The 20440-nt window shown below is 38.5% G+C and overlaps 1 protein-coding gene across 3 annotated transcripts in view; it reads right to left on the bottom strand.

Annotated features, from left to right (window-relative positions):
* Positions 1 to 3603: 3603 nt before the first annotated feature.
* phkb (phosphorylase kinase, beta) overlaps positions 3604 to 20440 on the bottom strand; it is a 192431-nt gene continuing 175594 nt past the window's right edge. For 2 of the 3 annotated variants that reach the window (XM_079664761.1, XM_079664763.1), the window contains 11 exons: positions 18360 to 18418; positions 17907 to 18069; positions 16385 to 16466; positions 15657 to 15714; positions 11184 to 11274; positions 9774 to 9979; positions 8750 to 8884; positions 8336 to 8465; positions 6032 to 6139; positions 5168 to 5308; positions 3604 to 4423 (listed from right to left, as the gene is read on the bottom strand). In XM_079664761.1, the coding sequence (XP_079520887.1) occupies positions 4286 to 4423; positions 5168 to 5308; positions 6032 to 6139; positions 8336 to 8465; positions 8750 to 8884; positions 9774 to 9979; positions 11184 to 11274; positions 15657 to 15714; positions 16385 to 16466; positions 17907 to 18069; positions 18360 to 18418 (1311 nt within the window). In that variant the 3' untranslated portion in view covers positions 3604 to 4285. Of the gene's footprint in view, positions 4424 to 5167; positions 5309 to 6031; positions 6140 to 8335; positions 8466 to 8749; positions 8885 to 9773; positions 9980 to 11183; positions 11275 to 15288; positions 15380 to 15656; positions 15715 to 16384; positions 16467 to 17906; positions 18070 to 18359; positions 18419 to 20440 lie in introns of all 3 variants that reach the window. The other variant, XM_079664762.1, reaches the window with a different exon arrangement.

Raw genomic sequence — 20440 nt, 5'->3', positions numbered from 1 at the left:
CATGATGGAGATGGCCTGAATGCTGAACTCGATGCTTTAAACCCTAGTCAACAAACCAATGGGTGATGTCTTGGTGACAACGTTAACTTTTAATATACGGCCTGTGGCTGTCTACGATCATTTGGTATTTCAACCTGATGACAGAGCAAGATAAAAGTTGGTCACCAAAGATATTAAGACTTATCCTGAGTGAACACATTTCATGACAATTGAACTAAGTGCCAGAATAAAAGTCAGGATCCTCAACATCCTCAAAAATCCTCTTCTTGAAGACCAGAAGGTTCTGTTCAAAATGTCATAGCAACCTACCCAACGTATCTTGAGATATTTCAGTCCAGACTTAAGTGATGGAACTAACATGGCCACAAGAACAATGAGATTTGTCAGAAAGTCCCACCTACCATCAATGAATGATGTAATGTACATACGATTTATGACAACCACCTGTAGATCGGCCGCATAATTCCGAAGCGGTTGGCCGCTTGCAGACTAAACACATTATAATGGTGTTTTATCTACCGTCTGGCAGTCACTCACATCTCACAGTCAGATAACGGCGAGGAAGGAGGCGGCGGATGTCCTACTGTACTTTAGCAGGAGGCGTCATAGAGATGCAGACGAAGGAAGGCTGTGCGCGCCCCGTGGGAGAAACGATATAGCACATGGAATGAGTGTTTCATCTGTGATTATGCTCCCTCTTAATGTTGACAAAATGCTTCCAGAGAAATATATTGTAACAGTGTCAAGGGATGTGTGTATATATGACGTGAGTTAGTGTGTAGGAAAAGAAGAGAAAAAAAAAGATATTAATAATGCTTTCCTACATTTGCCATTGATTTATCTCTCACTGCAGTACTTAAACCTTGCCTCTTATTTTACTGGTTCACTGACTAAACACACTTGGGTTTTAAGGACTTCTTATCTTCTCTTTTCCACACAATTTTGTACATGTGTATCACCCAATTATATTATCTCTAATCTAATTGTATCTAGTAATAACTCATAACTCATTTAATTTTCAAAGTCTTGACATTCTGTAAGGCCACTGATCTGTGTGCAGCTTTCTGTTGATCTCTAATGTTCTTTGTTTCTTCTCCATTCAGTCAAACAGCAGGCCTCCTTCCAGCTCCCATCTGGTTGTTTATCTCCCATCTGACAAGACAAAACCACTGTGGCCACTCACCTAGTGTGCCCTTTGGATAGACAATAACAAAGCAATGTGAAGCAGAGGTGGAACCTGAGCTGTGGAATTATGTACGGTTCATTCATTACGGTTGGCAGTACAGAGAAAATGTATTATTTCTTAAAGGATTGAAAAGTATGAAGGATATTTTGTGAAGCAGAAATCACCTATTCATCCATTAACAGATATAAACCACATATTGCAGATTTGAAAGGTTTTTTTTTTGATGGTACTCAATGAAACAACAGGTCATGGATAACTATCCACATCATTTATTGTTATGTATGATTTAACGTTTAACATTCTTTCTTTTAAACATCTTAAATAGAAAATCCAGCAAAAAAAAAAAGATCATATCTTGAACTCTGCTGCTGCCTAGTGGAATGGTGAGGGATGGACTCCATATACAAAGCCAAAAGACCATGCTGCACCAAGACAAATATCATGTAGGTCCCTCCATCTGAGTTTTTAACTTATAGTATACTATAAGTTCAAAACTCAGATGGAGGGACCAACTTTATATTTGTCAAAATATCAATGTAGTTATAAGTACATTGATATTTTGTTTATATACAATTATAGATATTTATAGATTGTTATGCTTTCAAAATAATAACTTGTTCTACCATCATCGAGCACCGTCAACGAGGTACCCCCGAGGTGTGATTTCCATTAACCCTAACCTTATATAAGCAACCTTACTTTTGGTGCAGATCAAGCTCCCAAAAACAATTAATTCTACAATTCCCGAAATATGACTAATAACATGTTTTTTTCAGGCCTTCTTTGATGTACGGAAAGCCTAAGAAGCAAGTAACACAAATATGGTGGTGATACCAGAGAAAAAAGTCAACATTCTGAGATTAAAGTCTTGACAGGTTAATCATTCTAACTTCATGAATGATCATTTCCATGTGTGGAAATGTTTTGGAGAAAAACACGTTTTTTTCATCAGGATAATTTTCTAAAGTCTTGTAATATTCATTTTGGCCACAAGAATAGAGGATGTATAGTTCATTTGCAAAAACAATTAAGCATAAACTATTTATAAAAAAAATGTTAAGCAATTTTTAAATGCCTTATTTACTGTTGACAGAAAATATTTTACTTTTGGATTTTTCTTGGTTAGGAAGAGATCTATTCAAAAAGACAGGCAAGATCTCCTCTCAACAGAATGCAAGTTGATTTGAATATATTGAGCGTGAGGCAGAACTAATTTATCTTCTTCCTCTGGCTCTCGCCCACCTCTCCACCTCTCTCTGCCAGTCAGTTAGTCAGTCTTGCAGACAGCACTCACATCCACGAGATGCAGATTGGTAAGGGTTCGGGCTCCACAAGTGGGTGTAACTGGTAGGATCCGATACGATGCCAAACGCACCGCTCTGGGCTCTAACAGTCCAATCAATTTCTGCTGCAATTTCACCCAAGGAACATTTTGGCTTCATTTTAAGTAATTATATATAAATATTTGATACTCTCATAACTGCAGAACAAAATGGGAAATGTTCCAGAAGCATATTGCGAGCCTCACATATACAAAGTGACACGGAGGGGAATTTTTATCGTTTCCATGATAGCTTTATTCTTTGAAACTACAGGTGAGAGTTAAAAATACCTATTTTGAACGACAAGGGCAACACACACACACACACACACACACACACACACACACACACACACACACACACACACACACACACACACACACACACACACACACACACACACACACACACACACACACACACACACACACACACACACACACACACACACACACACACACACACACACACACACACACACACACATCAGAGTGAGTATATTCAGAGAGGCACGCTTTCAAATAAGTTAATCTTTTATCAACTTTTTCTAAAGATGACAGCTAGCAGTTTTTGTTGTTGCCCACATTCAATAAAACAGCATTTTCTAAAAGATCCTCAGTTCTAGGACTTCAGATGAGTCATTTTCATGCAGAGAGAGCCCTACTTTGAAAAACAGTTCTCTTGAAAACTCTTATTTAGACAACAAAATGTGTTATACCATCACGATGGAATGGCAAACAGTAACTATTGTCATGCAGCAGATTGTTCATGCGGTAAGGCATTCCACTTAGAAACTCAAGTTAATACAACAAACACCTATCCTCAGCTAAATATACTGTGGATTTCATTGTAAAACCCAAACATCTTTGCAGTTGTTCTCAAACCCACAGATATATTTAAGATAAAGAATAATGCATGTATTCTGATGGATCGTATATTTGTATATCTAGGAGACACATTCGAAAGGCTCCTGGGGGGCATAGGCTATGTCTCAATTTTGGAAACGAAAACCCTCATGATACGTGACCTTGAACCGACAAATTGTTATGTAACAGCTATAGGTTGTTGCTGGTGATTAATAGCTTACATCCAAGCTAATTGTTCATTTATTTATTGTTCATAGTGCCATTATAATACCAGAAAACATTTAGAAAAACAGATACAAAGGAAATAGTTTGTCATTTTTTAAAATATGTTGATTCCCTTAACTACAGGGACTTAGATGAAACGATTGATGCCACACTCATGTCTGTATGCTACATTTAAAGCTACAGCCAGCAGCCTGCTAGCTTAACTTAGCATACCCCTTTAGCTTTGGACAGAGCAGGGCTGGCTGGCTCAATTTGTATGGTAAGCTAAATGGACATTTATAAGGAAATGGCAAGATACCAGTAGACTAATTTGCTCGCAAAAAAACATGTGTTAAGGTTAAGCAATGTTCTGAGTTCTATAAAGCACAACTGCTAGCATACAGGTAAAGGATACAAAAACAGCTAGCTATGTTGCATTTGACATTACTAGCTACCAATGCTAATAAATAACTTCAGCCCCATTAATCAATATTTTTATATTAAACATGACTAGTTGTTGTATTTTAACTTCTCAGATAGAGTATGCTAAACTACGCTATTTCAGATTGTATTGCTGTTGAGGAAATTCAGGGTGAATTTAGAATTTATCTTCTTAATACATGTGATGAATACTCAGTACCCCTTGCAGGATCATTTGATGACTACACTCCAGTGGGCTGGACTTAGGGTTCAAAAGCATTGTGAATCTAGCTAACAGTGCACGGGTCGTCCTTGCAAGGCTTGAAATCCCCTTGCAGCAGCAAGATCATGACCGCCTTGGTCAGGTAGCTGGAGGTGCCTCTTTTTCCCATTGGTTGTGTGTTGTAGAACGCCTCCATGTCATCCTGGCAGAGGCAGAATAAAAAGGGTTTCAAAAATGGTAAAAAATTGCTCATAAACGTTACATTGAAATGCCATAATAAGCCATAATACATATCTTTAATAGTTGTTTTTTAAAATGAGTTTTTTTCTCACACTCAGACCAAAAGGCTTTCTGGGTTTATTGCTATCTATATTCTGATGTTTTATCTTTTTTTTTTATTATTTATAACCTGATTAACACAAAACATTTTCCGTCTGTTGATACTATTTTTCTGATTTATGGACTTAGATTTGAAATTCCCTCTTTAAATCCCTTTGACTAGAACATGTCAACAAAATGAAAAATATATTTTGAACCTGGCCTTTTTCAATTTTCTGTTCTGGAAATGTATACAAATGAGCACATTTTGAATACAAAGAATTGCTATTTGCATATTTAAACATCAGATTTGAGAAAACATGTAATACAAAAAAGAATCAATGTAATGTTAGTAATCATCCGGGGAAGTTGATATCTATTAGTTAAAATGATTACAGTTTTAACCTTATTAATAAAGAACAACGGAATTCTGTTTCTATTAGGCTTTGTAATACAATTGAGTTAAGGTGACCCTTTAGTTTAATTATCCACGTAGGTCTAGAATACGGGGTTTGGGAGCACAGAAATCTAGAAAAGTGATCAAATAATTGTGTGGCTGACATTCAGGTCGTTTTCAAATGAGAACATTTTATAATATCTGCACCTGTCTAGAGGCAAGCCACTTTACCTTTTTCTCCATGCCTTCAAAGCGGCTGCAATCCTTCTGGTAATCATTAAAGGCTTCCTTCACCAGACCGTCCAGATCCAACTTGTCAGCAAACTCCAGCTCCGGATTCCTCTCCAGAACTACGGACACCACCATCAGCAACTACTCATGGAGACAAAAAAAGGCTGTCACAGACCGGAGAAAGTATTCTCTTTTCTTCACTTTTAAAAAAAAGCAAGGAGTCCTAAACTGAAATCTTAAAAATATTATATTTTTGGAGGTTTTCCCTTTCCAGTAGTGTGTTATATAGGTTTTTGTGCACGTAAATAGTTTGCAAAGGCTAAAATCCCAGAGGGACTTTCTATCCCACACACTCCTATGTTACTTCCGTAACATAGTGACATCGCTATGTAACACTTGCACTTCTATTGGCTAGCGTTCCAACCATAGACTGTATATATAAAGGTTCCAACACAATCTACCTGACAGGCGGGATATCTCTCAGTGGTTAACCAATCACACCACAGCCGGCCAGTTTACCAATCAGAGCAATGGGCTCTGGTTTCAGACAGAGGATTAAAAACAAATACTGCTAAGGCAGTATGAAAAAATAGCTTTTTGAACATTAAAGAATGTAAACATGTCGAAATTGAACATAATGGGCCCGTTTAAAACATATGGACAGCCAGTAAAGAACGTGGAGTCACCTAATATCCTTGATGCTTGATTATTAACTAGTTTATGCTGCTAGTGCTTATACAGAGATAGGTGATCAATGCCAGAAAAATAAGAGTAAAGTAAATGTCATGTTGAGAATAAATCTATGTAATTATGTACGTAAGTATTTGGTTCCATCTGTGCACTTTGGTGGTGTTTTGTGGTTACCTCTACAATGATTTGTCTGTACTCGGGCAGGACGATGTTCTTCAATGTGTCTTCCACCAGAAGGGAGAAGTTCATCTCATACATCGTCATGTCGGACAAAGTCGGTTGCTGCAGACATAAAAAAAAAGTGATTCAAGTGAGCGTGAAGAGATATGTCAGCTGCTCGATGATGTAATTTATGATCGTTGTGCGGATGTGACCGGTATAACATTAGCACAGAGCTATTATAATTATTCTTTTTAATTATTTGGTCCTGATTAAAGTGTCACATCTGACTCCATCACTAGGGGGATCATAACACATCAGGTATGGAATAAATCTGCAGATAGAACTTCCTTTCAAAATGAGTGCAAACTTTGCTTTATACGGCAGTTTTTAATCAAATCTGTCTTAAGCTAAGGTTCAATTCTGCAATTGTGCCCCGATTTCTTCTGTATCATATCCATATACGTAGAAAAAGGTATTTAGGACTTATCAATAAATGTCTATTAAAGCAAGATCATTTGTGACTGAAAATAAAAAAAACCCGGGCCTGTTTGGGATACCTTCGTGCTGTTGTGTCTTGGTTTTATGAACACGATTGCATACGCATCATTAGCTGCTTCATAAGCTGCAAAAGTTACCATGAAAATGTTATGGCCTCAATAAATTGAAAGCCCTATTAATTGTGTCTGCCCCAAGTGTATTGAATGTTTGGAACAAAGTCGTAGTTCAGACAGGCTGACACACATGAAGATGTCCTTATTGGAAGGGCGGACTGTTCAGATAAATGTGAAATTAGTTAAACACAAAAATGCTAGTTACTAGTATTAATACTAGTTTAAGGAAAATGTATAGGGAAAGGTAAATATACCAGTAGATGACAAAATGCCACATTTAAAAGGTCCCCTATTATATTGTTTTTTATCAATATATTACAGGTCTCAGATATATACAAAACATGTCTCTGAAGTGTTTGGCTCCAAACACCAAACAGATCATTGCAGCATCCCATAATCCCCTCTGTTTCAGCCCTGTTTCCAAAGTGCTGATTCTCTGTCTGTTACTTCAGATGAAAATAAGGAGCCCCTCCCCACGCCCCTCTGAGAGAGATTTGGTTAGAAAGAACACAATGGTGCTCTTGGAGGAGATTCAGGTGATAAGGTGGGGGAGGGGTTACCTTGGTTGGTTATTGGCTAATGGTTACACAAGCCAAAAAATCGTTATGACGTCATAAAGTGATCACGTCATCAGCTCATTTTCAGACAGGTTTTTATATAAATGGATCAGGACAAAAAGAGAGAGAATCTTTTTTCCTGAAACTTTCAGAATCTCTTTAGACAGAGGGGACACATGGTTATGTCTAAAAAACATGAAGAAGTGGATTTTACATAATAGGTGACCTTCAACAACTGCTAGCATACAGGTAAATGATAAAAGCTAGCTAGTTACGGTTTGTGGCAATGTTAGCTAACTATTTGACATGACTAGCCACCAATATAAATAGTTGCTGTTAGTGGAAAAATTATCGCTGTTGTGTGGATTTTGATAAGCACCTATTTGTGCTTTTACTGCTTAGCGCAGGACCTAATCGAAATACTTTGTCCGGACTGTGACAGGAGCTAAACAAAATCCAAAAAGAAGAAAGTCTGTTCTACTGAAAAGCAACGGTTTGAGCTGCCACAACAGCAATGTCCCTTAAAATGAAGGCAGCACTGTTCAAGGTTTTCTGCATTGTAACTTTCAATTGATTTGTCATTTCCATTTACCAGCCAATAGTTATACTGCCAATGGTGTGTTCCCTTTGGTGTTTACTTCTTGAGTTCCTGTCTGGTTTCTTCTGCTGTTTTCCATCTTCCAATTCTCTGCGTCTTTTAACCTCTCTCCTTCACTTGCGCTGTTTTCTTGTTCTGGTTTCTTTGTCTTAACAGGGACAGTGAAGCCATTATGAATCCAAAGTATTCTCCTCTTAAAAAATGATTATTCAAAAAGTATTTAATGGTGTTCACTCATCGAGGAAAAATAATGAGTGTTATTTTGGCCACAGCTGACCATTACTTGAAGGGACTTCTTTCTGCATATTGATATGACTGCACATCATTCCTTGATTAGAGCATTTGAAAAGGGCGGACCACTGGATGTACAAACTGACCTATTAGAAACCAATATTCAACTAAGCTGTGTAATCAAGTCTGATGCCAAACCGTAGCTGATTGTATAGCAGCCCACAATGCAGTGTCTCCTTTACGCCTCATTGGTCAGTATTTAGTTAGTAATTCTCCAGAGATGGAGTATTTATCCTGCAGTGTCAGAGGAGGCAGGTACCTGTGGGAGGTAAGTCCCTGCCACCATGAAGCCATTGGGGGTCGTCTCGAGGATCTGCCACACACGATCATAGAAACCCAGAGGGGTCCTGTTCAGAGAGCCATCAATCTGACGCCTGTTCAGCCAAGACCTGAGGCCAAAACAAGGGTGGAACTGTTGAATTGACTTAGGGACTAATGGAATATAATGTTAATAGCCGCTAGTCAAGAGGGAATTGTCCATAAGTAAATGTTTGAAAGATAAGATGAGATAACAAGTTTAATAATTTTCATGGGGAAATTGGGTTTTGTGGCGGAAGCAGATGATAAGATATGGATGTAGACATGCGAGAAGATAAAATAATCAAAACAATAAAAGATTATACAACAAGTAAATGCATTAAGATAACGGCACTGCGTCTAAAAATATGTTTACCTGCCGGTTTGCTGAGGCTGCAAGACATCCAGTAAGAGCTGCTTGATGTCACTTGGGGAGAGCTGGTAGATGTCCTGGGGCGGCATGTCCCCTGCCCCGATCTTCAGCTCATGTTTCATAGCCTGAACAATCCATCTGGAAATCCACAGCACAAATAAACATAAACACGAGCAGGCTTTTAAACATCGTAACATTTAACTCTATAAACTACTCTAGGAACTACATTTGGTTTGTCTAAATTCTACAGTGTATCTAACAACACTACTTCCAACATATGCTCAACACGAGTTTCGATTTTTCCTGACAGTATCTTAGCACCAACTATGCCTGGAGAAATGTGTTAAAACTCAGGGGCTTTCATCCATTTACACTTCTAAATTGAGTCTCAGTCAACATCCAGGAGTACTGCAGTGTGGTTAATTTGAAGCATAGATAGAAGATAGATTTTTTTTAGAAACAGGCAATCGTGATGTTTGGAGCAGATAAAATAAAAAAAGGAAAAACAGCTGCAGCCTCAAATGAGGGCAACGGTCTCAAATTACTTCAGGATTTATTGAGTTACCTGAAAACCAAGTTAGGAGAATTACAGCAAAGAATATATGACCACATTTAAAAAGAGATCTCAGAGCACTATTACAACCATCTACTTTCTAAATTTTTGTCTTAAATAATTCCAATATCCACCACTGATGAATAAAGCTAAGAACAAAGAAGAAGAGAATGGAAACCTTGTGATGCAGCCGCATTGCTCATTTCCATATGCGTAATTCAAATATGGATACAAAATGTCTTCCTTTTCAAAATTCTTATTCAGTTCAATCTTATGTTATGTATTATACTTTTTTATCTTTATTTTTGTATTGTTTATCAAGTGTGTTTTATTTTTCACCATTGTTTCCACTAATCGTGTCATTCTTTCCCTGTTTTTATGCTCACTTTATGAAACATTTCCATTATAATAAGTCAGTTTATTCTGCATGTATGGTATTAAAGGTGTTTTATAAATAAAGTGTATTATTATTACCCGATTCTAATCTTGAGCATGCCGCTGAACAACTCTGGGTTGTTGGAGATGATCCAGCCGATATGGATGACCAGCTCCTGCTGAAGAACGGCCTCTCGCTCCCCCCCATGAGGGGAGCACTTGCTGTAGATGATGCCCTGGATCACCCCCGGCGATAGTGGGTTGGAGATCACCTCCTCCTCATGCCCGAACAGGCCGAGGGTCACCTGGTAATCACAGGCATTATCACATGCACACACACACAGAGGCAAAGAGCATATACCAAACCCTCATACAGTTAGAAAGTTCTCTGTTGCAGAATAATACTTGTCTGTAACATCTCTAAGCTTTTGCGACTTTGTATGAATGTTTCAGTGCACGTGTATGTTCATGCATTGTCTGCCACGTGCGCACTTCTCCAAGGTGCAATTCCTAGAAGTATCTTTGTTCTATCACTCTGAAATTGGCCTCCTCTCGCAGAGTCCCATAAAAGTGAGTCAGAAAAAAATACAGATCTCAAGATTACCCTTTTGTATTTTGCTTCTGCTGAAAGCCATCTCATGAAAATTACACGTAGCCAATCTTCCTGATGGGAGAACACACTTTTATCCTTGCCTTCTGCTGATGAAACGCGGCACTTTGAAGATGTATCATTCATCTTTACATCAAAACTGATTGTAACTGAGCAAAGTACAGCCTGCAGCTGGAAATGAAGTTCGGAAAAAATGGGGACATTCATTGTGGAATCGTACCGTTGCCGAGAAATATAATCAAAGCTAGAGTCAGAATTGGCTTAAATGGGGTGGTGCCTCTTATTTCCTCCAACTGAGCTGTTATTGTAAGGACACAGAGAGGAACGCAGCCTTCTCAAATTTTAAATCAGCTTTTCCAATCATGTTGAGAGGAGCATTCCCTCCGGTAGGCAATCTATATGCAGATTCACACCTTGAGCTACTTCAGCATAATGAAATGCCTAAAACTGCACAGAAGGGTAAAAATTAGGCGAGATAACTGACACTCTCGAGTGGAGGCTAATCTCTGAGTAACACTTGACAGGAAATGATGCACCGGCTCTCATCGAGTGCGAAGGAGTGGCGTCGGACAAATTCCCAGGTCACAATACATCAGTCGGCACATTGAGTGCGTCTAGACACGTGGACATGGGGCAAATTAGGATTCTGTGCTGGTCACACTGCAGCCTTGCTACAATTACACACACAAGATGGAGCTGAGCTGTGATGAGGGATGTGAGCATGCAGCTACAGTAGATTTAGTCATTCCCATTGGACGGCAGCATGAAAAACTTATGATATTACCAATTTCTCTTCTTCTAATTAATCAGTGAACATTAAAATCATTGTGCCAACATGCCATTTTCCCATCAGAACCCAACATCATTTGTACAAAAGGGATTCAACTACTTAGGCTTACCTGCTTGCCATGCACTAAAACACTAGTAATACTGGGGGCAAGGCTGTCCACTAGCTTAGTTAAGAGACTGGCAGCAAGACGGACAACAGACCTAGTGGGCGAAAAGAAACAAGAACACTCTTTTCATCATGACAGATAGCAAGGAACAGCTAGGGCTTTAGCAAACTAATTATATAAAAGCTGTCCAGATATGGGTTTAGGATTAGCATTACTTTATTTCAGCTTCGGTTGAGACTATCTTGTAGACTGTATGTGACTTTTACTTTCTAAGTTGGATCAGTTTTGTAAATATGGAGTATGTATGAAAATAACAACGACTCACTGGCCACTTTATTCGGTACACTTCAACTGCTTGTTAATGCAATTATCCAATTATCCAATCAGCCAAACAGGAGTCAGCAACTTAATGCAAGTAGACTGCATTATGTGTACTAATATTATATGCCTACGGGAGCTATTTGAGGGTCGTTTTCTTGACCAAGGACACATTGAATGCAGGGGCTGGAGCTGGAACCACCCATTGGTAGAGAGCCATTTACCCCATGAGCAACAGTAACTCTAGACATTGTCAAGACAACCAGCTGAACTTCAAAATAAGCTTCAGAATGGGGAGAAAAGGTGATTTAAGTGACTTCGAACATGGCAGTTCTCAGGATCTACTGTGATTTTCACGCATTACCACTACTGGGTTTTATGGAGAAAGTCGGTAGTTCTGGCCAAAAAAAAGCCTGGTTGATGGTAGAGGCCAGAGGAGAATAACCAGAATGCTTTTAAAGCTGACAGTAACTTAAATAAGCCCTGGTAACTACAGATGTTAGGGTTAGGGTCTCTGAACACACAACACATTGTTAGGATATAGCAGGATAAGACCACAACACTCCTATGAGCTAACAACAGGATACTGAGGCTACAATTGGAATGGGCACTCCAAAATGGACACGGATAATTGGAAAAAAGGTTGCTGGGTCTGAATAGTCTCGATGTCTGCTTTGACATTCAGATGGAATGGAATTTGATGTAAATAACAAAAAAGTACGGGTTGAGGATTGTTTAAATGCCACAGTCAAATGGTTACTTTTCGAAAGATGCACATTGGCACAAAGCTCAAATAACCTTAAACTGATTTCTTGAACATTTCAATGAAATCCTTTCATTTAAATTTCACCAGATCTCAATCCAAAGGTCGCGTTTGGGATGTGATCAAAACTGGAGATCAGATAATGGACATCTTTGCAGCAACTGTGTGATGCTATTGTGTCATCGCGGACTAAAATCTATAAACAATTTTTCCAGCACCTTGCTTATCTATACCTCAAACAATTAAGGCAGTTCTGTCAAACCCAGTACTGGCTATACAGTGGGTGCACCTCATAAAGTGACTAGTGAGTACAATGACTGCAGTGGCCAAACAAGATACATTCAAACATTTGAATCAGTCATTAGAACATTTTTAAAATTTCACTAACAAGATAAAAAGGCTGCTTCTTTTTGTCATTGTAGCAGCTCAATGCTCCTGATTTAAAATCAACACATCTGAATAAAATTGGAAACATAACCTGCTAATTCGTTTTTTAATGAAACCTTACTGAGAGATAAATGTGTTGGTCCTAGTACTAATAAATGCGTTTGTTCAAGTTATTGAAAGCCCAAATAAATGACTAGCTTCCTATACATTTTAATGTTCACTAATTGCAGTTCAATATTCGCAAGAGTCACTACTACAGCCTTCAAACTGCCTCCTCTGGACTTCAGGATCCTCTGAAGGACAAAGCATTACATGAACACTCAGTCTTCAGATAGTAGCCCATTCACACACACATGGAGTTGAAGCCATCCTCACAGAAGCAGTGAACAAATTAAATAATTTAATGAATGGGGTCATGAATACATTGACTCGAAACACAACATCTTCTTATTATATTCTATTTTATAAAACTCTTGTTTCGTGTGTGTCTATGTGTGTGAGTCTGTGTGTGTTTATTCAGTGCTCAAACCCAAGAAATACCTGAGGCACATCTTGAGCACGATGAATAGAAAAGCAACAAGCCTTAATGTTTAGAAGGCATGGAGTGGTGTCAATCTACTGATGCTTTGTTGGGGAACCCATTTCAAGCTTCACTTCCTGGCCCATGTTAGGTAAATGAGAAAGTAAATTGAACTGAGTATTGATACCTTTTCCAGCAAGTTGGATATCAGCCTCAAGGCTTTTGTATTCACTTTATGGAATAATCTAATTTCTCTAAGCTAAAATCCTATTCATTACTAAACTGCATAAAATAAAATAGTTGTCACAGGAAAAAAATGTACTGTAATCTTATACTGGCAAAAATTAAAACCATGCCATGGAAACAGAAATCACAGTCCAATATTGAAAACCATCCATTTGGTCAATTATAGTTAAATAAGGCCAGCAATATACAACAAAATGAAATCTTTACAGCTTTGCTAAAACAGAACCGTGGATTAATGTTTAACTACCTTCTGCAAAGAATAAACGATTTGTGGCTTTGATTGTTGTTTTGTTTCCGTTTTCCAGCAGGATTACGGAAAAACTACTGACTTGATTTTCATGAAACCTGTTGAAAGCCATTACATTTTGGATGGATTTGAGTCACAAGGTGGACACATATACATTATTTCTCACTTAAATATTGTTTTCTACTACCCAGAAATTGAGTATTTGTATGACTGGCTTTTTGAATCGCGGTTCCAAGCATATCCTAGCTTTAAGAAACCTGAATATTGAATCTGGGGTTATCCAAGAGAAACAGAAAACTCAATCTAGGCGCCCACAAAACTGTGAGATGGCTTTGGAGACAAGGTAATGGCCTTACAGCGCCATATTCAAAAGCTAACTTCTATTTCATTTGGAGTATACAGCCAGCCTTTATCATTGTGTGATGCTGCCATAACAACCCAGTCTCACGGCATTTCGTGTAATAGTCACAAAATTAATTTAATCTATTCATTCGTGTTCACCAACACGACTTTACCTTTTTTTCATGTCACACAGAACGATTTTAAAAGCAATGTATTTCTATTGGTAGTATGTTTCGTGCCTGAACTACGTCCAGTTGGGTCTTGGAAGACCGGAAGCTGTGTGGTTCATCAAAACATTTTCTTACTCAATATCAAGCCACGATTATTGTTTTTATTTTAAATTGTATAATGCCAGACTTGTATTGCCATCCGCGAGGAAAATAAATGGGGCTCAGAGTCTCAGAATACTGAAATCTGTATTTTTTTATATCTTTTTTTCCTTCTAATTTGTTATTATTTACATTGCTTTTAAAATCGTTCTGTGTGACACGAGAAAAATGGGGAAATCGTGTTGGTGAACACGAATCAATAGATTCATTTTGTGACTACAGTATAACACGAAATGCTGTGAGACTGGGTTGGCCATAAGACAGAACAGAAACGACAGTCCGGCCTCTGTGATGGTTAATGGAGAGAAAGCAAACACCAACTACAAGCTCCTGTAGGCCTACACATCTGAGGAAAAGCTGCTAGCTTAGCCAAACTCATGACCGTGTGAGTGCTAGCCCTGATTGTGCTAAACTTGGTGGTTTAGCTATAATATCTTTAACATTTAACAATTTAGCAAGGGGCTAACCTACTAGCCTACTACTGCATTACACCAACGGTTACCAGGGTTACAACTGGTCATTTGATTGCAGAATGTGGGATTATCTTTACGCAATTGCCTGATTAAAGTTGAGTTCAGTCAGTGTTAACTGTTTTATTTGAAGGTTTTCATACATTTTTGGGACGTATTCTACAAATGTACAAATTGCTTTCATTATTTTATTTAGCCATTCAACTACATTTAGGCTAACACCTTTAGCTTACGTCTTTATTTCAGTTAAGTCATAAACATAAAGAAATAAAAGCCTTTTCGAAATATTTCAATAACAAAGAAAGAAAGAAAGAAACCTATACAATATTCTTATTTCTGTCTCTGTAAAGCTATGTTTGTTGGATCTGAGGAAACACAAAGTAGGAATGGCTGACCCTCACACAGATCTCAAGCTAGACAGCTAGCTAGCCAGCTAACCGGGAGTAAACATGCCGAGTCTTCAGTCCATCTCTTCCTGGACATTACCTGTTTCCCATGCACCAGTATTGTGGTGATGTGAGGAGCTATAGAGCTGGCAAACTTCTTGGTAATGGCAGCAGCATGGCGCACTACCAGCCTACAGTTTGGCCAAATTAAAGTGTCAGCATAAAACAAGGTTTTTGTGAGGACGCCAAACAGAGAAAACAACAGGGAAAGAGACAAGTTATTTGGGTTATGGGGACCTGAAACAACATAAGCTGCAAACCCTAGCATTAATGTTTTTTTTAGATCTGCACACTTTGGTAAATCCTCTATGCATTTGGACTCCATAATAAATCAACTAATGGCAATGAAACATTAATTTAAATTACAGACAGGAGGGACATTTGTATGTGTGTGTGAGAATATCAGACCAAAGCTTTCTGCTGCCAGCTCTTCTGTAGAGTCTCTCAAGTTCATCCGTCAGGTTCTCTGGAAGCAGAGAAATGTTTGCCTTCATAAGAACATATACTTATAGGCAAATGTATCCTCCATTCTTGCATTTGTACTAAATGATTTTTCCAGAGACTTGGGATCTCAAAGGAAACACAACAAACATGGCGTTGGACTGTGGGTGGGCAGCTAGTTGCACTTATCTGAGCTGATGATTTGTAGAGAAGAACAAAATAAGTGAGAAAAAGGGCTAACAAGACTACTTCAACATGGTTTATACATTTTGCAGCACTTAGCTACAGATGAGCTGGAAAATATTAATATTTTCTTGTTAGTTTCAAACAGGCTTAGTTCAAGCTAATGCTGCAAGCTAACAAGGAGTGACGCTTTTATTTAATTTATGATCAATATTACATCACTGTTCCTTTCAAACTACAGGGTTTCAGTTGTAAAAAATCAAAATTGGAAAAAGTCTGATCCAGTCGGTAAAATAAAGATTAGGTGTGTTAATCCCTCACACCACAGGATCACTTGAGCAGATATCTGGAACAGTATAGCCTTTAATCGGAAATACTTGTGCGAAATCTTCCCAATTGCCTGTGTGTGTGTGTGTGTGTGTGTGTGTGTGTGTGTGTGTGTGTGTGTGTGTGTGTGTGTGTGTGTGTGTGTGTGTGTGTGTGTGTGTGTGTGTGTGTGTGTGTGTCCTTACCATCTTTTGCAAGGTATGCCGGGCCTTCTCTCCTCAGAATGATGCTTGCAAGCTGAGCCTGACTGGCCAAGCAGTCGCAGTCCTGAAAAATTACACACACAAATGGGGAGACCCGTTACATCTAACAAAGCAAAAACATTTAAATACCTTTTTTGCACTCAGCTACATACATTTTCTGTAACACTAAAAAGCCGTAATGAAACTTCCTTGAGCCTGAAATATAAAAAATAAAGCATTTTAGCATGTCCTAGCAGATTGGGGTAAATTATTTATTATTAATTTAATACTGCCACTATCGTACTGTACCTAGATAATTAAAAACAGACGGACATTTAGAGTGTTCATTACACAAATAAATTGTTATTTGTGTGATGGAACCTCAAAAGCACAGTAGTCTAAACATTACACATAACATTTTAAATGGCCTGTTGGGCTTACGATTTGCCTCCAATAGGCTTTTTCGTGGGTCATACCATGCTTCCTATGCCTTCCGAAGTTCTGACTTTGTTGGTCTAACCACGACCAAGGCCTCAATTTGAGCAACTTTGTACCGGGCACTATGGAACCATTTTGCCTGCACCAAAAATGAGACCCCTGACAATTATTTTTCTGACAATCTACTTAAACTGCCTCTACTTCATCTAATATTACTGCTAAAATGACTACTACTATACTGAATTCCTCTTGGAGCCAACAAACATTAACTGCAGCAGGTGTAAGTGGAGGTATGGATTTTTCGAACACAGAGAAAATATTTAGGTACAAAGCCAGATTGAAGTGCTGTTCATTCTAACAAGACTGGAACGGACAAAACCTAACCTTGAGGCAAAAATGTTTTTCCATTGTTATAAAGAAATAGGAGACATTTGGCCAAGTGAGCGTGGGCAATGTCAATGAGTCAACAAGGGAGGCAGGGGGGGGGGGAGGGGATAAATGAATTCTCTTTTTTCTGAGATGAGGAGGCAAGCAGACTAGCTGGAGGAGGACTTGAGACTTGTTTACCCTTATTGATAGAAATTCTGGGTATCGAGAATATATTTTCATTATATCATTTCTAATGAATATATATATCATCTGTCTAGGGTTAGATTTTTCAGTTTTTCTGGCAGGACTGCTGCATGTTTGACTGTAAGTGGTTTAAAATGGAGAGTTCCCCAGGGTGCTGCCCTTATCACAGCTAGAGTAACTCACACTGTTTACCTGGGGATGGCAGCAGACAGTCTCCCCTCATACACGTCAAGTACTCAGACACTTATTTTCACCTGCCACTCCAACTTGGCAGTGACAAAGACTTGATGTCCCGTGCAAACAATACCTGAAGTGTATTTATGGCAATGTATTACAGGAACAGCGCCAAGCTCAGGGAACACCGCTCAAGATTTACACATGGACAATTTTGTTAGGAAGGATTTATACATCTATTTTGTTTATCTTTTGTGTGAATGTATTGTCAACTTCATTATGGAAGCATAACAATTAAATAAATATAATTAAAACTTCCCACTAAATCTTATAAACTCACATGGAACTTCTGGATGATCTCATTGGTTGGCTTCTGCAGCCACTCCTCCACGTCGATCTCCGGCTGCTGCTCCAGGTCAGACACGTTGGGGGTGCTCATCTGTCTCTTCACTTTGGAGTGTTTTGGCAGCTCCAGCTCCTCAAAGCTCTTAAACTCTGGGATCCTATGCACACACAAGTATGCTATTAGTATAAAGACGGAATGGAAGATTCATATACACTTTTTCCATTTTGAAAATTCACAATTGAAGCAACATTCAAAACAATGCTGCCGTCATTCCTTTGACATTCTGTTATTTTTTACTGATTTATTGATTCTAAACTCATCAAACACCAAGGTGGGAAACATGCATAACTAGTTCCCTTTGTCGATTTCTTAAATGGAAGCTTTTTCAAAGTATTCTGCTAGCAGATAAACTGACTTTACAACATAAAGACTAGAGGAAGGTCTTACTCTGCCTCGTTGACACGCAGGAAGTCCAACTGCTCCACCACAGCTCCAGATATCAGGGTCTATAAGGGCAATGAGAAGAAAGGACAAATTAAGTGATTTGGAAAGGGATTATTAATATATTTACACTGTGATGAAATTCTTGGAGCAAAGAAACAAAACGAGTATAAAGACTGATATCAGTATAAAGTATAAAGACATTTGCTAAGACACCGTAGTGACAGTGCCTCTGCCATAACCAACTGTGAGGATCCGTCCCCTAAACTGCTCCTTTTCCCACAGAGAGATGGTAATCAAACATTCCACAACAAAGACATTACCAGTAATGTGTCTTGCAGCGAAGTGGGATCCAGAAGACCTCGTTCAGATTAGGTTTACTCTCAGATACATAGCATACTCAATTCTGAGCATTTTGAAGGGGATGAGGAGATTGTTTGCAACCTCCTTTAGAAGGAGGAAAGGGGTCATGTCTTACACAGCTGATGAGAGAGCCTGAGAAAAACAGACCAACCCTAAGGCCAAATGCCTTCTGCATTACAGAAACAGAGTAATATACCAGCAATAAACACATTTAAAGATTTGTAGAAGGTAATCATACTCATTTTGGAGCCAAAAACACAGAAGGTGATAACCTACAGCTATAAATCCCTGAGATGAGTTTTGTCAGCGGAGACAGGGTACAACACGTCCGTTTAAATAATGCACTTGCAGTAAAAAGGTGGAGCTCAGTCTACTGTTTCAAATGTATAAATATGTACAGCAGTGACAATTTACTGTCTAAAAGGAATATTTTTATTATTTTAAAATCATATGTAGCGAAGAGTGCAGTTTAATCTGACTTGCTCCTCGGGTCTAAATGTGATATTAGCCTTTCCAACTGAAGTCGAAGACAAAAATAAGAGGATAAGGAAAGAGAAATACTGCTCCACATAACAATGAGGTCTGTGATGAAGAAGATAACTGTTTTAAAGCTGTAGGAGTTAGCTGCGAAGTGAATAGCAAATAAGCTAAGGCAAGGGAGAACTTTTTAGAGGGGAAAAGGAAGGAGGATATAAGGAGGTCTCTGCTGAACACCAACTCGCAGTGGGAGGCAAGATAGGGCTAGAAACCCTTTCATAAGTTTGACAAAGCAGTAAAGTTATCAATGTGAAAATAATTCTAATCTACCTTGGCCTAATTTTTTATTTATTTGCTTCCTTGAGTTGAAATCCTACAATTCAAACCAATACAGTCCAAAACTAAGAAGTATGTGCAGTAAACTTTTTATGTCTAAATAAATGAGTTCTGCTGAAAACGTTCCAATGAGTTCATCATCTTCAGATATGACATGAACAAGGCATCCAGCAACACAAAGTATGTGTAAGCAGTGCTACAATTCTACTCCGGTTTAACGGATATTAACTTATTTTTGACTCTTGTGGACAGTGAAGACAAGGGTTAGGGTTAAGGTGTGATAAGTGCATTAGTTAGCAATTAGTTGTCTATTTGCTCATCTAGGAGATACAGAGAAACACTTTCATTCATTCAGAGTCTTGTTTGGTTCTGCCTGATGAATGTAATTCTAATAAATACTCCGCTTTTAGTTCAGTTTTTGGTCTCCACCAGGAAATATCAGGCTCTTTAGCTGCTACATGTAGCCTACAGTATATGCTCCGCTATGTTGACCAGTTAGTGGCATTGTCTTTCTATGATTTATATTATGGGTCTCAGATATATAAAAACATGTCTATGTGTTTTGCTCAAAATACCAAACAGATCATGCATTTTAGACATCCCTCATATCCCTCTATTCCAGCCCCGTTAGAGAAACGCTGATGTTGGGTCCTTAGCTTGAAAAAAAGAAAAAGAGGAGGGGGAGCTAATGCCTACTCAGAATTCTACCAGCAGATACTGCTAAATTCTGCCATGTGTAAATGCCATATCATGTTCCAAACCACATCAAGGATTATTTCTGAAACAGTATGGGGCTCAAATGCTCTTTCTGGTTTACCACAAGGCGAGTTCCTTTTATTATTCCCTGCTTTTGTACACTTATTCTCTCCAGCGTTAGCTCTGAGTGTTGGCAATGCTTGCTAATGTAATCA

This window comes from Notothenia rossii (genome assembly GCF_949606895.1).
Source record: "Notothenia rossii genome assembly, chromosome: 2".
Classification (NCBI taxonomy): Eukaryota; Metazoa; Chordata; class Actinopteri; order Perciformes; family Nototheniidae; genus Notothenia; species Notothenia rossii.
The sequence above is the reverse complement of the archived record's forward strand: the minus strand, read 5'-3'. Positions and strand labels throughout refer to the sequence as shown.